This window comes from Cryptomeria japonica, chromosome 3 (genome assembly GCF_030272615.1).
Source record: "Cryptomeria japonica chromosome 3, Sugi_1.0, whole genome shotgun sequence".
Lineage (NCBI taxonomy): Eukaryota > Viridiplantae > Streptophyta > Pinopsida > Cupressales > Cupressaceae > Cryptomeria > Cryptomeria japonica.
The window spans coordinates 483,844,972-483,862,658 of record NC_081407.1 but is presented as its reverse complement, the minus strand read 5'-3'; the positions used below and the strand labels follow the sequence as shown (position 1 = coordinate 483,862,658).

Genomic DNA, 17,687 nt, shown 5'->3' with positions numbered 1-17,687 from the left:
AAGAGTGCAAATATTTTGTGGGTGCTAATTCCCACCGTGGTTTTTCCCAATTGGGTTTCCACGTGAAAAATCTCTATGTTTATATGGTGGTTGCATTGTTGATTTGTGCATTTGATATATTTACATTGTTTGCATAATGATGAACACTTGAGTGAATGGTTTGGTAATTCATCTTAGCAGATTGTTTGAGTTGTTACCGATACAGTTTTTTAAGTATTGCAAAATTGTTTTACTACTGATTCACCCCCCCCCTCTTAGTAGTAACCAGATCCTCATAATAACATGAAGGTTATATGAGTGAGTATCATGGATCTTATTGACAAGATCACACTCCTTACCAACATGTTGTGAAAGATTGAGAGGGGGGGGATTGTTATTATATGTGTGAGTTATTGCATGGTAATCAAGTTGGTAACTCACTCCACCTGTAAAAACAATCATTGGTTTTTGTTGAGGTTGATGAACATATTGATGAAGGTGGACAATAATCTTAAGATTTTCATCACCAACAACATGAATGGTATTAACTTGATATTTCATGGATTCTTTATCTTTAGGAGGGAGATCATTTAAAGTATTGAAAGATTCATAAAGAATATTGTCAACCATAACCATTTCTCCATGAATAGGATTGATTTTAGTTTGAATGGGAAGGGAATCTTCATAGAGGGGATTGTCAATGATATTAAACCCTCGTACCCTAAGAGTATCCTCTAGCACCAAAGTATCCTTACAAAGGAAGGTACATTTTAGGAGAAAGATCGACATCATTCCTATTAGGGGTATTTTTGAAAGAAGTGTTGTTAGTCTCTTCTTCCACCAAAATGTCAACATAGATAGGACCAATTTTGAGAGGGGGATAATCATTAGTGATCAATGCTTCATCCCTAAAAGAAAGAGATTTAATAAAGCTACTAGTGTGATCAACCTCTTGCCTCAAAATGTTCATATGGATAGGAGGATCTTTAGGAGAGGGGTGAAGGGTCATAAGAAGGGCTAAGAAACCATCACAATATGTAGAGATGTCTCTTTAAAATATATAATGCAATGAAATAAACAATGCTATAAAAGAAAACTTAATGTCTAAATGATAAAGAATTATGTGGTTAATGAAAATGCATAAGTAATGAATAAGTGTATCTAATTATACATAAAAAATAGATTTAGAACTCAAAATCATAAGAGTCGAGCTCACCAAAATGTAAAGTATGAAAAATGAGACCAAGGTGAGATAGTATCAAGACCCACTTTCCAATGGCCTTACATTAGGAACATGAAAACACACAAAGATTTGATAACATTTAACTAACTCTTGTCGAAGATAATTGAATAAGATCTTAGGGATTTTGGTTCCTTATAATGTTCAAAAGAAATAAGTTTGAGACAATATTAAACTATGATCAAGGTATGAAGTAAATGAGAACTTGGAATGTTACAATTGATTGATAAACCAACAAAAAATCTACTACAAACACAAAAATGGATAGGAAATATGACTGTACATTTGTAAGAGTGATCCAGAGATAAATATATAGGACCAGGATGCCCAAAATGCCCTGATCTTCTACCCTGTTGTTGGTTTCTAGAAATCTACTTTTTGAGACTGGAGCAGAGTTGCCTACAAAATCTAGAGGAAAACCTTGAGGATAGGGGCACCCCAAGTGTCATAATCCCCAAAAATAGGTCCAAATTTTGAGGATAGGTTTGTATTTTCTTGTTGAAGGTCTCCATTAGGGATGTTTAGCTACACACAAGAGGAGAGAATGATTTTTGTGGATAGAGTTTTACCTAGGTGAAACCATAGGTTTATAATTAACCCTAGTTGAAATAGAAATAAAAATTGAATTGAATTGAAAAGATTGCCTTTTGAGGGCAAGGTTAGATCTAAAATTTAAATACTTGAATGTAGATGATTATACCTTCAATAAGTGATGTAGTGCTCTTAGGTTAAGTCCTCCATGTGTTGATGCAATTACATGATAAATCACATAATATAAAGATGTCTTGATGTAGTTTGTTGCTCCTTGAATCAGATCTACTCTTGAGGGAGAAGAAAATTGCTCTTGAATTAGATGATAATGCTAGCATGAGATCAGCTGTTGAAAATGAATTGAGAAGAATGCCTTATATAGGGATTTCACAAATAATATCACCTTTAGGCTCGCTTATATTTGGTATATTTTTGCACAAAGTGGGATTTAATAAGGTAAGACCACCCAATTACCCTTCCAAAATTCGAGTCAAAAAGCGTGATATCAGAAGGTGTAGGAAGGCTTAGTCTCAACAAATTTTCCTAACTTTTTAGGAATAAAAGATAATGGAGTTCTAATGCTAATTCTATCTCGGTGGCTCAAAACATGATGTATAGATATGTGAAATATGTTTTGAAGTTGAAATTAGGGTAGGATTAAGGATAAATTGGGATAATAAAAGATAAACTTCACACCTAGATTTAAGGGCCCAAATAATGTCATGATGTAATAAAGTATAAGAAAAATCATAATATTAAATTAAATATTAATTAGTTACAATAAAGGTCCTATAATGTATAGAGGAGTCTAAAATACTAAAATCAATGCTAAGAGAGTGTAAAATTGGACACACTCATAAAGATGCACAATTTATGATGCTTTGGGTAGACTTGTATTTCTCAATGTATGAGAGTGTTTGTGTCACAATCCATCTCTTGGAAAGATTTTAAATTTTCTTATATTGTCATAACTTCCCTTTATTCCTCACATCCTCACTTTTCTAATCAGACCTTCTATGGTCTTTTAGGTTTTCCTTCCCCTCATTATGCTAGTATAGATTATTCCATAGCCTTCACCCTTGATCCCCATTAGTATTGGTATCTCATTTCCATTGATCACCACAATGTATATTATATATCTCTAAATATTTATCATCTTTCCTTATATTAGATATTTGTAAAGATTGACCTCCACTCCCCATAATGCTTCCCTAATTTAGACCTTTGGGATTCTCTAGATTCCTTCATCCCTTTCATGGGAATTCTTAGTAAGTATCCCTATAGCTTATTCCTAATTGTCCCATCACCTTTCCTATTTGATTTCATGGACCTTACATTCCCAATGAGTCAAGTTATCCTTTCATCTCATTCCTTTAACCAACAACTTTGGACCTTTAGAGAACATAATGTTGTAATACCAAATAGAAATACATCTCAACTACTAACTTTCCTTGGTCCCTCATACCATTTCATATTTTGGGTATTTATTTCCTCAAACTCCTACCTTCAATAATTTAGTTTCCTAGACCCTTACCATCTGAATGAAGGGGGTTCATCTATCACCATGGCCAACAAGGGATACCATTAATGGCCTCAAATTTGAATGTGATGAAATTTTTAGAAGAAAAACAATCACCTTTTTGTATGTATGGGCCTATTGTGGGCCTTCAACCTTTATATGAGATGAAAAGATTCATTAATTTGTATAATTTAGTCATCTCATTAATAAACCCCAGTTTAAAAAGTTGATTACTTGTGTTTACCTCTTAAATCTAAGGATATATTAGCAAATAATTTTGTTACTATACTTTCTTTGTCAATTTTCCTAATGGACAACAACATAACCTTGCGTCATTGGATAGATCATCATTGAAAGGATGGACTTCCTCTACTTGTAAGAGGGGTAGCTTCCTCGGGGAATCAAATATTTTTAACCGATACTTTTAAGTGGGGCAGCTTCCTCAAGGGTATCATAATTTTTTCTCTTCACTAAAATGGAAATTTTGTAGCCAAAATACCATAAAAGGATTAAGATTAATAATACAAAGACTTCTTAGGAATTAATCTTTACTGGGTAAAATTAATTTCCTTTTTTTTTTCTTGTAGAAATATTCCTAAGGGATATCTACAAGTACTCCTTTGTCTTATTTGAGTTCTCATAACTCATTTTATTTATTCCAAATATGTGGAATTTCAGTTTGTCTTCCTTAAGAGGATGTTGACACATTGCACACACATTGTGAAGAGTGGTATTCATAGATTTGGGAGTTACTTTGTATCTCCTCTCCTCATCTCTATTTAAGAGATGCTTCTCCCATTCTTCACTTTTGATATCATTGTAATGAGCTTCTCTCTCTCTCTCTCTCTCTCTCTCTCTCTCTCTCTCTAGGCTTTGCCTTCATTCATAATGCATAAGGGGTTTTTCTTTGCTTTTCCCCTTTCAAAAGCTCTTGTGTCTCCTCTTCAAGTTTCAGGTGATTTCTCTCAAGTTGCTCTCTACTTTGGTAACATTACTTAATCAACATACTTGGATTTTTTTTTTCATTTTCTTGCTCTTGTATTTCCTTTCAAGGCTATTAATATTTTCTAATGGTAATACATAATAGTAAAATGAATGTTGGTAAATAAGAAATAGATTTTTTTTTTAATATTAATAATATATATACTTTTAAAATTCGTCCAGATCTATAAATAAACAATTTAATATATTCATAACATACAAACCATCAATATCCCTCTAAAAATAAGATATACAACTCGCACTCATTTTTAGTAGCACAAAGACAACCAAAAAAATAAACCCATGAGAAAGAAAAATATTTATTTATTATCAACAAACTAACAATTTCACATAACTCTAAACTACATAAATAGAAATATTAAAATTAGTTAGATGTTAATTCCAAGAAGAGGAGAGAACCCCTTTCTCATGAAAATTTTCCTATTTTATACATGTCTGCCTTACAAAAGTAGCTACACAACTACTTGTAACTTTTTCTAGGTTTTTTCAATATTAATTTGTCCACTTTTATTTATTTTTATTTGTTAAGTTTAACTAAATTTTTTCCTAATTGTGTATTTGTTTTAGGTTTGGAAATTCAATCTTAAGCTTTAGATCTACAAGTGCAATGTTATGGTAGTATCTATTCCTAAAATTGATTTCACCAATATGACTGATAATTTTATTCTTAATTATTTTTTTTGAAATTAACATTCATTATAGATGAATGTTTAGTTTTTAAAGATATATATTTTTTGAAAAAATTAAAACTATTTTTATTAATTTTTGAACTTAAAGACTCATACAATTGAAAGAACATATATTATTTCTCTTCTTTAATTTTGAATTTAAAATGTATATAATCTAAATATTATTCTAAGCACACTAAAGAAAAGATTCATTTTATGATTAATTTAGATTAAATTATGTGGATCATAAATGACTGATTTTAGGTTTATAACTTAATCTCACTAAAATATTCATTAAAAATATTTGATAAAAAATTATAAAAAATCTAAATCAAAATTTAAGATCATATGCATCCATTTAGAAAGGAATTTGAATAATACTTTCATTAACTATTTTTTAGGTGGGTTACATTCATATGTATGTTTTGGCCTTTGACATAATTATTTGAAAATGTCATTTTGGTAAACCATTTTCCTAAATGGCCTTCATCAATTCATATATTTATCCTATACACAACAACTTTGGTTTTTAAGGCAAAAAATCTACTTAATAACTATTTTCTACCCATAACTTGTACTCACTTGTGAACATCAATTTCAATTATAATTTATGCTCTTACAATATATACAATTATTATGTTATGTTAGATTTTGTTAATATAATTGACTTCTATTTTGCCTTCTTAATATCAAATAAGCAATGACCCTATAAGCAACTAACATTATCCCTAAAGCAATCACATCAAACAACAAATTTGTTGCCTTTGTGTTTGCTTGTAAGTCAGAAAGTCTACAATTAATGTTGTTGCAATGGTAGAGATCATCATATGTGTATTGCACACCTAGAAGAAGCTTGTAGATATGATAATGGATTGACATGTATCTCATCCATGCAATAAATGGTGGCACTGTTTGAATGTAGTACCCTCCTAGTAATAAGAATACCATCGCTACCACGGAAGCAAATGCCGAGGCTTGTTTAACATCTGTTATTGCTGTCCCTAATGCCACCCCCATGCTTTGTGACACCACCACATTATACAATGTTATGAGCACTGTAAGTATAAAGGTCACACCCTCATGCTTCAGTCCTCCCATCCAATAGGTGATTATCACAAATAATGTCGGAAGGATTAACTCCATTGGTAGATCTCCTATTGTTCTTGCCACCAAGTATGAAGACAATCTGTACATTCCTGATGATCTCTCTCTTACAAGCATTAGACGTTCTTGGGAGGAGGTGAATATTGCATTCATTGTTGGTAAATATCCCCAAAATATTGAGATGAAGAATAACAAACCAACCTGTTATTTCTCACATGGATAAAAAGACCTGATAATTAGAATCTATAAAAAAAATTTAAATAAAAGAAATTGTCCAAAAGATTTTTTTGTATATAGAATATAAAAAACCATTAAAAATATATCTTTAATGTTAGTTCAATTTTTAAATGACTTTCTTGAATGTAATTTTATATTGTCTCTATAAATAATTAAAATCTTAAGATTATAAAATGATATGATCAAAGTAGATCTCATATTCTAAATTCTTTACACACAAGTTTTATGGTTCAAACAAAAGTGTCTCAATAGTCAAGGTGGCTGTTGAGAAATTTTTTGATGATTCAAACAAAAATGTATTTGTCCTAAACTCTAATTTTAGTTAAAATTAAGAAACATTATTCCCTTGGCCATAAATTCTGTTGAAGATGGAAAATTTGAAGCATTCAAGGCACCATAAATTATCTTTATAGAGATGGAAGATTTGAACTATATATGTATGTAAAAGATTTACATTTTGAATAAATAAATAAGATATATATTTTTCTAATTACTATAATTATACACCTCTCAATCGAGCTGCTCACAGATTTTATATTTAAATTAAAAATAAATTGATAAATTTGTATCCTCATGATTTGCATAATTCTTATGTCATCTTTTATTGTTGTATCCCAAAAGTAATCTTGCTCATGACCTATTCCACTCTTAGAGTAGAGTGAGAATGTGATCCTTGCTATCACAACACATTGACATTCGTGTAGGATTTTGAGAAGTGAGTTGAACAAGGAACAAGAATTGTACCTGATCTTCAATATGTTTGATGCTTGAGTGCCACCACATAAGGCCTGCTAATATTGATGCTGAGAGCACTTGGAAAATCTTTTGACCATCAAATGAATTGCGCCTTCTCCTCAGCTTCATATTCCTTTCGACTAGTACCCGAAATTGTTGGAACCAGCTTGAAGTCCATTCAATATAGTCATCTTATAACATACATATACATCAATACCTCAATACCATCATCTGATATAGAGTAGAAATCCATGTTTTATCTTATTCAAATAACAAATTTGTTGAAAGATTTAGTGATTGCCAATAACAAAAACTTTTCTCTTTCGTTAGAGTTTATATTCTTACTTGCTGTAATGGGAGCATCCACTGTCTGATCAATATTGATTTCAGTCTTTAATTTTGGGGACAAATATGTGTGATATGCTTCAATAAGAGATTGCTTAATAGATGCTTGAAACTCTCCCTCCACTTGATTGCTGCTCCCACGCTCCCACTCTTTTGCACAGCTCACAATTCCTGCACTTCATATATCCACAACAAGTTATGCACTTCTTTCAATCCAAATAGATTAATCTGTTTAAAGTTAGCATGAAAACACAGTGAGCGACAAGAGTAAAAGCTACATGTCTGTAAGCAAGAATTCAGTAAAAGTTGAAAAGGCTCACCATTTGTAAGATCAAGCAAGAAATCAGCAGGATTGACTGCAAAAGCTGGCGAATATCCAATGGATGAGAAGTAATCAAGAGCTTGGGTAGGTTGGCCAAAATATATGGATCTCCCCTGAGAGAGCAGAATAACTTTGTGAAACATGTGGTAGAGTCTGCTTGAGGGTTGATGAATAGTAATAACAATAGTACGTCTTGTGGCCATGGCGAGCTTGTGTAAGATGCAGATGGTTTTATGAGCAGTTGTGGAGTCAAGGCCTGAAGTGGGCTCATCTAGTAAGAGGAGGCTCGGATTCAGAAGCATCTCATGCCCAATGCTCACTCTCTTCCTCTCTCCTCCACTCATCCCTTCTCCAATCACTGTGTTTTGGCATTTGCTTAGCCCAAGTTGCTGTATGATGGAATCTGCCTGCTGCTGCTTTTCATGCTTGGACAGTGTTTTTGGCAGCCTTAACAAGGCTGCATATAACAACGTCTCTCTTACTGTGAGAGAGGGATAAAGAACATCATCTTGAGAAACAAACCCAATCATTCTTTTCATGGATTTAATGAAGGGCTTGCCATTGATTCTCACCACCCCTTCAAATTTAGCATCCACTCTTCCTCCCAGTACATTCAGCAGACTGGTTTTACCACTGCCAGAGTGTCCCAGCATTGCTAAAATTTCACCAGGGCAAACCATTCCTGTAATCCCGTTTAAGATGTTCTTCTCTCTTGCTTTTCCCAGTTTTACAGTGTAAACTATGTCCTGAAACTAAAGAAATCAGATGATTTTTCATATGTCAGTCCACATTACCTTTTTGTAATTTGCGTATAAAAATATTTTGGCTTAAACAGTACATCCTAAGTTTTGACTTGTTTAAACGATTCATATATGAAATTGCACTAGCTTCTTTAATATAACTCATCTATTTCAGATGAACCACCCAAACAAATCACACCTTAGAATGTACAGTTTAAACTTGTCCTACAAATATAAAACCTTGTTCCATCTGACATAAACAAAACAACTTAAAGCTTATCTGAATTACTCAAAAAAAAAAAAAAAAAAAAAAACTAAAAGGAGGTCCAAAGGCTGAAATGCTTTATAGATTTAAATAGCTGCTGTGGAGATGAAAGTCAACATTGATATGACGTGTCAACTAAATTTAGGAGAACTGATAGATAATTTAAGATTGGTGATGCTTGATCTCTTAAGACCCCTTGATATCATGGACATCATTAAAATTTCATTCAAATGCAAACACAAAAACTTTGTAAGAGCATCTAAAATATTTCAAAGATTTTAGACAGCTTTTATGCAGAACTTTCTAAGGATGAATGTCAAGGTTGACATGACTTATCAATTAAAATTAAAAGATCCAACATTGAAAGAAGTTTAAAGATACGATTCTTGATTTTATAGACTGATTGATCTCATATCTTCACTAAACTCTTTAATTCATCCACTTCGTTCAAACACAAAGACAAATGAAAAAAAAGAAAGGAGACAATGAGATGATGATACCTTGAGCGTTACAGGCGTGAATTTCAATGTTTGGAGCTGCAAACTGGAAGCAAAAGGAGTTGCAAGGTCCCCATGATCAATATCAATTACAAGGGATTTAGACTCCTTTCCTTGAAGCTGGTGTTGGTTTACATCCTCCTCCATGCACCCTACTGCTCCGGCCATTCTCTTTTCTTCTTTTCCAATGAAATGAAAAACGAATCAGAGGAGTTTGGGATGCTTAGACCTGGTTGTAGATGGTTAATTATAGTAACAATGAGATTTTTTATATTTTCATGAGAGAGTCGGTCCAGTACAAATGGGGATACCTACCTAGTGGAACTCGATTGGACATGACGGGGAAAGGGGAAACAAGTAAAAACAGATGAGCAGGGATCACTCCCTCCACCGGAACAAAAAACAATTATTATTTCCCCCACTTTGCTCTTAGTTGAAACATTGCACACTAGGTGTCCCGCAATAAGGAAGCATTGCATTCGTTCTCACCCACCGCCACCACTTCCTCTTGCTCCCCCCCACCCTCTCCTCTTGCTCTAACTTTGAAAACTTATGAAAGAGAGTTGAATGGGAAGAACATGGTATAAAAATATCTTCACTTTTTCAATGAAAAAAGTTGAGAGATAATGGGAAGAATAGTATAAAAGTATCTTTATTTTGTCAATGGGATTTAGGATTTTTGTCTGTTGGTGAAGTTGAATGGTTATAAATGAATGTATTAAAGATAAAATCTTACTAAGAACAACATTTTGACATCTTGTGGGATGTCAAGATCATGTCTTGGATGAATGAATGAATGAATAAAGATTTCTAATAATGTCCATGAGATCAGTCTATATGATCCAAAACTGAAAATAAACAGTAAAAAAAAACAATCAACAAAACCCAAAAACAAATGCAATAGTTATCCGGATCTTTAACTCTAAATCAAATAGAATAAAACAGTCTATAAGACTTAATCAACAAAATTCAAATAACAAAAACAAACATAAAACGATCATAATCGTTACTGAATTTGAGGAATGATTACTCCTCCATCTTTGATTCTAAACCAAAGAAAATAAAACCCTTTCATTGAAAAAAAAAAATCTAAAAACCAATCAATTCTCATATTGACTTTCAATTAGCAGGGGACAATAATGTATACCGTTAAATAAGTTCTTATGTCGTTTGGATTTAAGTGTAGACATTCATTATAAGTTTCCACATTACTGGGACAATAGCATAATGGCGGCCAAGATCCGGGACAAATCATGAATTGGATATAGTCCACGTATTGCTGAATTATGTGTCCACCATCACCACCACCACCACCACCACCACCAAAATTCATTAAAAACTGGAAAGCTGGAGACGTGGCACTAGCACACCCACTCACGACCTTCGATTACGTATTGGATTTTGGTTGCAGATCCGGATATGGCAAAAGACAAAAAAATAAAGGTCAAAGGGCCTGATGGGATGGCTTTTGGCTTTTCACGAGGAGACCTCCAATTGGCTAAATCCAAATATGCCCTAAGCTTTAACAAGACCACTCCGTACTTTGTAAATTTGAAGTATTTCTCATATGTAAGTGCTTGCCCCACACGGATAAGATAGTCAGATGTATCTCAAAGAATGCTATGGGCTTAATCAACCCATAAGTGAATGATTAAGTTCAAAGTGGATTTCTAAAGGTCGAACGAATCTTATGTCATAATTCTAAATAGATAGTCATATGAATGAATGAAGGTTTTTTATCACACATGTTAATTTAGATTTTTTTTCAGATCTTAGAGTACACATAAAAGTGGGTGTTTCATATGGATAAGTTGTTGAGACAACTTGCTCAAAGAGCTATGGGCATAAGCAAGGATCATAATCAATTCGTAAGTAAATGATGAAATTCAAAGTGGATTTTTAAAGGTCAAATAAATGTTATATCATAGTCATAAATAGGTAATCATATCAATGAATACACGTGGGTGCAAATAAACAAGATTTGAGCATGAAAGTACATGTCAAGATGTTTTCTTCCAAGTGGGAAAGATAACAAGATAAAGCTCATCAAATAATAAGGGCAAGGGAAAGACGCTAAGCAATATATTAAACTAACCCTACATTTAGTGATCAACAATAGTACATCATTACAAGTGCATGAAATTAACCTAGTCCATCAAGTTTTCACTAGGATAGGCATAAAGCAATATAACCAAATCAAGAAGTAACGATGAAAGGTCTTATTTGATTAGGCTAAAATTTTCTATCAAGCTATTTACTTAGTCCCTCAATCTTCACACCCAACACATTAGCCAAGCAACCAATTTTTTTTTGATATAACAACACAAGAACAATGCTTAGCAATTAATATACAACATTGACATGTCACATTAGACACTAATGTGCACATCAAATGTTGTGTCATGCACAATGACAAATAGGATATAATAAGGATGTTATGGCAACATTTGATGTCATACAAAACATAAGACAACAACAACAACAACAACACATAAAATACATAATCATTTCTCCTCACAAAGTGGAAGACAAACCAATTATGTGACAAAGCCACCATGACAAATCTATGGGAGAGTGGGATTGCATCAATGATCATATTCTCCTTCCCTTTGATATACTACACACCAAAGTCACATTCATAAAAAGAAATCCATCCATCAATGTTGATGGATATTTAAATTTGAAGGAGTGAATATATACTCCAAGTTGCAATGGTTGGTATAAAATTGACCCAATGCCCAAAAAGATGTCTTTATAACACAATCACATGGATGAAAACTGCTAACTCTAAACAATGGGCTAGGTAATTCAATTCATTATCCACAAGATTTCATGACTCATAAGCAAGCACTCAACACTCCTACTTAAGGACCACCCTCAAACCATTCAATAATGCATCAGTGCAAACCATAAAATATACTATAGGTTTAGGTACTAGAATGATAGGTGCACTAGTCAACCATTCCTTAAGAATTTAAAAGGATACCTTAAAATTTTATAAGTAAACAAACTTCTTCCCTTTTCATTGAAGAGAAGTGATCAAACGTATCACTCTAGAGAAATTCCTAACAAATCAACTATAATAATACACTAGTGCCATGAATCTATGAATCTCATAAATATTTGTGGGTGTTGGTCAATCCGCAATTGCCTAAATCTTCAAAGGATCAACTAAGATATCCTTACCAAATATAACATGACCAAAATACTTCACCTATAACTAAAATAATTCACTTTTCTTGGTTGCCATAAACATCAAAGGAGTATTTTTCAACGTGAATGGAACTACCATGAACTTGTAGTTCCCATTATGAGTACAAAATACAGTCTAATGAATATCTACCTTATGAATGCAAAGCTATTGGTATCTAGACTTTAGGTTAGTCTTATAGAACACTATGGATCTCCTCCTCTAATCAAAATAATCATCAATACTCAACAAGGGATATCAATTCCTGATATCACCTTATTCAATTGTAATTACTCAATACACAAGCAAAGGAATATGTCATTTTTCATGATGACAATACACATCTGATGAAGGTATGGATCTAAGGGTCATCCATTAAATAATTCTCTTCCCAATCTTGATTATAGGGAGAATGATGATGAGATGATAGAGAGACTCTTGCATGAGTTGTCTTGAGAGAATCACCACTAACCAAATGTAGATGATTGACTAGCTGAAAAGAATCCTTTTAAGCATTGAAAGAAGAAAGAATAAAAAATATTGAAGATTGATGATAATGGTAGAATATTCATGAAGGATGCAAGCATTTAACCTTTTGAAGAAGATACCTATCAATCACCATCATGATAGACAACAAGCTATATATTCTAGCTACTATTGACATTGATCTAAGTAATAAGAGTTGCATCTAGAACAACATCCACCTCAAAGAGAAGTGGCACAAAACATGGGTGATGAGGGGTTATGCTTAGTTTATAAAAATTTATATAGGGAAATTATTAGGTTTTCATTTGGGTGGGAGGTGAGGATACCAACTTTAATGGTAGCAAGATGGAGGATATCATGAAATATCTTATGGTATGTGTGCTAAAAAAGTACTTATGAAGTGAGGGTAGCATTGGATATGATACTAACATTAGGTATATTGGGGGGCCTAGATAGGGGAGGTAGGTTCAAGGTTATATAGGGAAGTAGACATTGAGAAGGAGGTTTTAAATAAGGAGGTGACTAAATGAGAGGAGGATGCTTAGGATAAAGATTAGGCTGGCAAATGTATTCTCTAGCTATAGCACATTGACAACTCTTGCAATCTCTCACAAGTTGGTTCTACCTAGTCCAAGTTATAGACTCAATTAGAAGAGAAGGAAGGTCAACCAATAATGGTTTCTTTTCTAAATTACCTATTAGAGAGATAGGAAAAGGAAAGTAAAAAACCACTAGATCCTAAGAAACTATACAGACACAATGAGGCTTACATGCCATGAATTTCTTTCCTTGGGTTGCTAAAGAGGTAGGGGGGGGGGGATGTGGGAAACCATAGAAAGATGGGAGGTCAAAATGAGAGGTTTACATGATAATTGTGACTTTCCTCTAGAAGATAAAGAAGAGGAAGGAGGAATAAAATGACCACTAAAATTCATGAAACTATGGGAGGGCCATGAAGGCATCGTAGGATGGTTTTCTTTCCACTAGCCATCAAAGAGGTAGGTGGAGGAATAGGAGAATTTTTTTAAGGATGAGAAAATAAAAGAATAATAGTCACAAAATAAGAAGAAAGATTACTAAATAAGAATTCTCTTTGACTTGCCTTTAACCTTTGACAATATTTGAAATAAAAAGTAAAAATGGTGCTAGAGAAATTTCATGGAGGTTGAATAATAATCATCTATGGAGAAGGTACCATGCAAGAAGGGAGGATAAAATCCATTGTGGTGGATTGTATGCATTACTCAATTGTGTGGAAACATAAGGAGCTTATGGATAATAGATATGATGGATTTCATCAAAGTGAACCATAGGTGGATTAACTTTAGATAGAAGCAATATAAGATAGGACTAACAACTGAAGAGATTTCTAATGTTTTGGTTTGACCTAAAGTGAACCATAGGTGGATTGTTTGCCTTTCCTCATAATGGCACCTTCTGTCTTCTTTTTTCTAATTGATGTCTTTCCTAAATTGATCAATTTGCCCAATGTTTCATTTTCCTCCATCCATAGCTTATTAGTTTTCTTTTCTAGCAAATGTGATCAATTTGGAAAATGAAGACAATGGGGGAAAACAATAGACTATAAAACTTTTTTTAATGAACATTAATGTGAGAAAACAAAGAAACTACATAATAGTAGAAAATACTTGTATCTCATCAATAAGTTGAGTTCCATTCATGCTTAGTTTAAATTAAAAAAATGGAAATATTATCATGGATTGCACATAATTCTTTTGTGCATGAATAAATTAATACTTCAATAAAAAAAAAGTGAATGACTATAAGAATTATGTCATAATAGTTGTAAGCATTTTTATAATTTGATAAGTTTAAGATAATTTAGATCTATAATATTGTTACCTAATTTTGCCTATAGCTTAATCAGGTAGAGTTTTATGATTTTCAAATGGAAAGAAAGATACATTTTATCTCTACTACATTATATCCATGTGCATAAGGAAATCTGAAGACCATTAAAATGGGAAAGATCCACACAAGTATTTCTAAAAAAGATGATCTTTATTGATAATGGAATGTACATTGTCTCACACAAGCCATGAGACTAACTTATTCAATGTAGTAGACAAAAGAATAGTATATACATTGATAGGTAAATTAAAAAAAATGTACATATAAAGAGAGAGACCAGTCATTGCCTGAATGACTGGTTCAGTGCGTTGCCTTTCTTTGTGTCTTTCCTCGAGCTACTTGTATCCTCATCAACTCCAGAATGCTCCTAGTCCCTGCATCTGAGTGGTAAAAATGATATTAGAGAAATGAAAGATCTCTAACATTATATGTACATTACACCTATGCATGTATAAACTGATCTAATGTACATCAAACAAACAATGCATACTTTAGGTGTCCATGAAAACAACTAAGTCATCATACACATCTAAAATATGCATTTGTTTCTCTAACTTGTTTGCTTCATGTGCAAATACAGTTGTAGTCATGTTTTGTTTTGATCTATCAGATTCAACATGTGGAGTAAAATGTGGCTCCCACAAGGGTTGATCCCAGCATTCTCTTATGTCACTATTGCTTCATTAGGCAGGAACTTATCATCCACAATAGTGAGCCAATGAGGTCACTGTTATGGATAACAAATTTGTGCCTAATGGAACTATACTGACATCGAGGAAAATCATACAGTGATACTCTCATATGGTAGATCAGAGCCTTTATGACATCACAATTATGCATATAACACATTCACGGTTGCAAAATGGCATAATACACAGATCACTGCAAAGTGATAGTTCACCCATTGATGACAGTGAGTCAACCAGCATGTCTTGCTACAGTATGAGAAAAATATAATTTCTCCAAAATGATAGTGAACACATTTGAAGAGAATATTCACAACATCAAATCACTGTCACAATAGTGAGCAATTAGAAAAAGTAGGAGGAGCAGTCTCATGAGCTTTGAAGATCATAGTGTCACAAAACACAATTGAACCCTATGTGCAAATAAGGAGAATGATAATCCCAATTCATAGTTTGCAATCAATACAAAAAGTTTTCTAACCAAGAGATACAATCATCCCTCCAATAGATCGACGAGCAACCCTTGCAGATGCTTAAGATAGTCATGTTAGAAGGAATTGCATTACAAAATGGGGAAGTTACATTCTACAGAATCAAAAAGTGTAATCTTACAGATCTTGAGAGTAGTCAAGAAGATTGACATATAGTCAGTTGATGAGAAAAAATCAAAATCAAAGGACAGTGATAATGATCCATGGAACCCAATCAATGGATTGGGCACATAACATATATAATAGACACCAGATACAATGCATGAGTGAACATTAAAAGCACAAAAATAAGGGGCCTAGAATAGTGAATCATTATCACAATCACAAATGATTGTGGGTAGTCATGGATCTAATGAGAAATGCAGTCTAGAAAGCAAAGATAATGTCAAAATTTAGAGAAAGGCACATATCACAACTCTAGATACCTTGTCACAATCATCATGGGAGCAGTGATTACAGTACTCAGAGTGGCATACAGAGTTGTTGTTGAAACATACAATGAACATAGAAAGCTTTGTTTGCTTCAGTTTATAGAGTCATTACAAGAGACAAATACTGACAAATACTGTATACAAAAACATTAATCTAGAGTTGAATTTTGTATGACAAAGATAACAATAAAGCCTTGGTAAAACTTGTGCATAGAAGAGTATTTTTTATAGTCTAGAGGTATACATGGTCAAAGGTAGGATCAGTCCTTCAATGCCTATAATGGATGATTCACCTCAAAAAGTACAGTGACATAAAGTAATGAACAAGATCCTGAACTTTTAGAGATGATAATAGCAATATAACAGACTTATGGTTAAGCCTTAGGTCATGATCATTCACATAAAGAAGTCATAATCTTTGGAGCACATACAAAGATCAATCAAGAAGTCACAACTTTATCACATAAATTCACCCTTGTTCATGATCAATTACAATTATGAGCACAAAATCATCAAAGAGACATTAAAGCACATAAAAGCAGTCCACAATATAGGTCACGAATTTTGGACGATAATGGCTAGAACAAAAGGAGAAGCAATTTAAGGGATAAAGCAAAGAAAGTCACTGTCATATAGCAGATCCAAAACCCTAAGGCATAACAGTGATTAATGTCAGCCCTGCATGGATAATGCATCATAATATATCTCAGAGCTGGAAATGATTGGAAATCAATACACATGGAATGAATAATAGAGCATGTAGCAATAGTATGAACATACTACTATCAAAGGTTAGAAGCAGTCATATGCTCCCTCAAAATGATCAAGAGCAATCTTAAAGAGGACGGCATATGCTTAGACCAAGGAGGGTATAGAAAACCAAACCCTTTGTGACAATGCAAAAGTCCTTAAGAGCATTACAAATTGTAGTTCCTAAACCCTAAGCTTGGGGTAGCTTCAAGAGTATCAAATCACAATATTCAAGAGGTCAAGTTGTAGAGAAACTTCTATTGTTGATAGTGACGGACCATGAAAGACCATCAAAAGGCCTTACAAATCATTAGAAAAAGTGACCAAGAGAACAAATCACCACAATGATAAAGATTTCACAACAAAATCAGCTTTATGAGAAAATTAAGGGCTTCACAATAGCAGAGGCTTACCAGAATTTGTTCCAATGTGCCTTCAACCTGTGCAAAATCTTCCAAAAAATATTCCAAACACCCTCTGATGGCGGTAGCTTGGATTCTTCATAAAGCTTTGTAGAACAATGAAATGTGAGTAATGCTTTTGCTAAGGGTTTTTACCCCAAGATTCCGATGAAAAGGTATTTAACCTTTTGTTTTA

At 33.2% G+C, this 17,687-nt stretch overlaps 1 protein-coding gene across 1 annotated transcript; it reads right to left on the bottom strand.

The window, feature by feature from the left end:
* Positions 1-5,526: 5,526 nt before the first annotated feature.
* Positions 5,527-9,658, bottom strand: LOC131045174 (ABC transporter G family member 14). Its single transcript, XM_057978716.2, has 5 exons — positions 9,188-9,658; positions 7,681-8,434; positions 7,361-7,531; positions 7,025-7,206; positions 5,527-6,244 (listed from the first exon to the last, which is right to left on the bottom strand). Exons 1-5 carry the CDS (start codon positions 9,350-9,352, stop codon positions 5,594-5,596), a joined length of 1,923 nt encoding a protein of 640 aa, XP_057834699.2. The 5' UTR covers positions 9,353-9,658; the 3' UTR covers positions 5,527-5,593.
* Between the last annotated feature and the right edge of the window lie 8,029 nt (positions 9,659-17,687).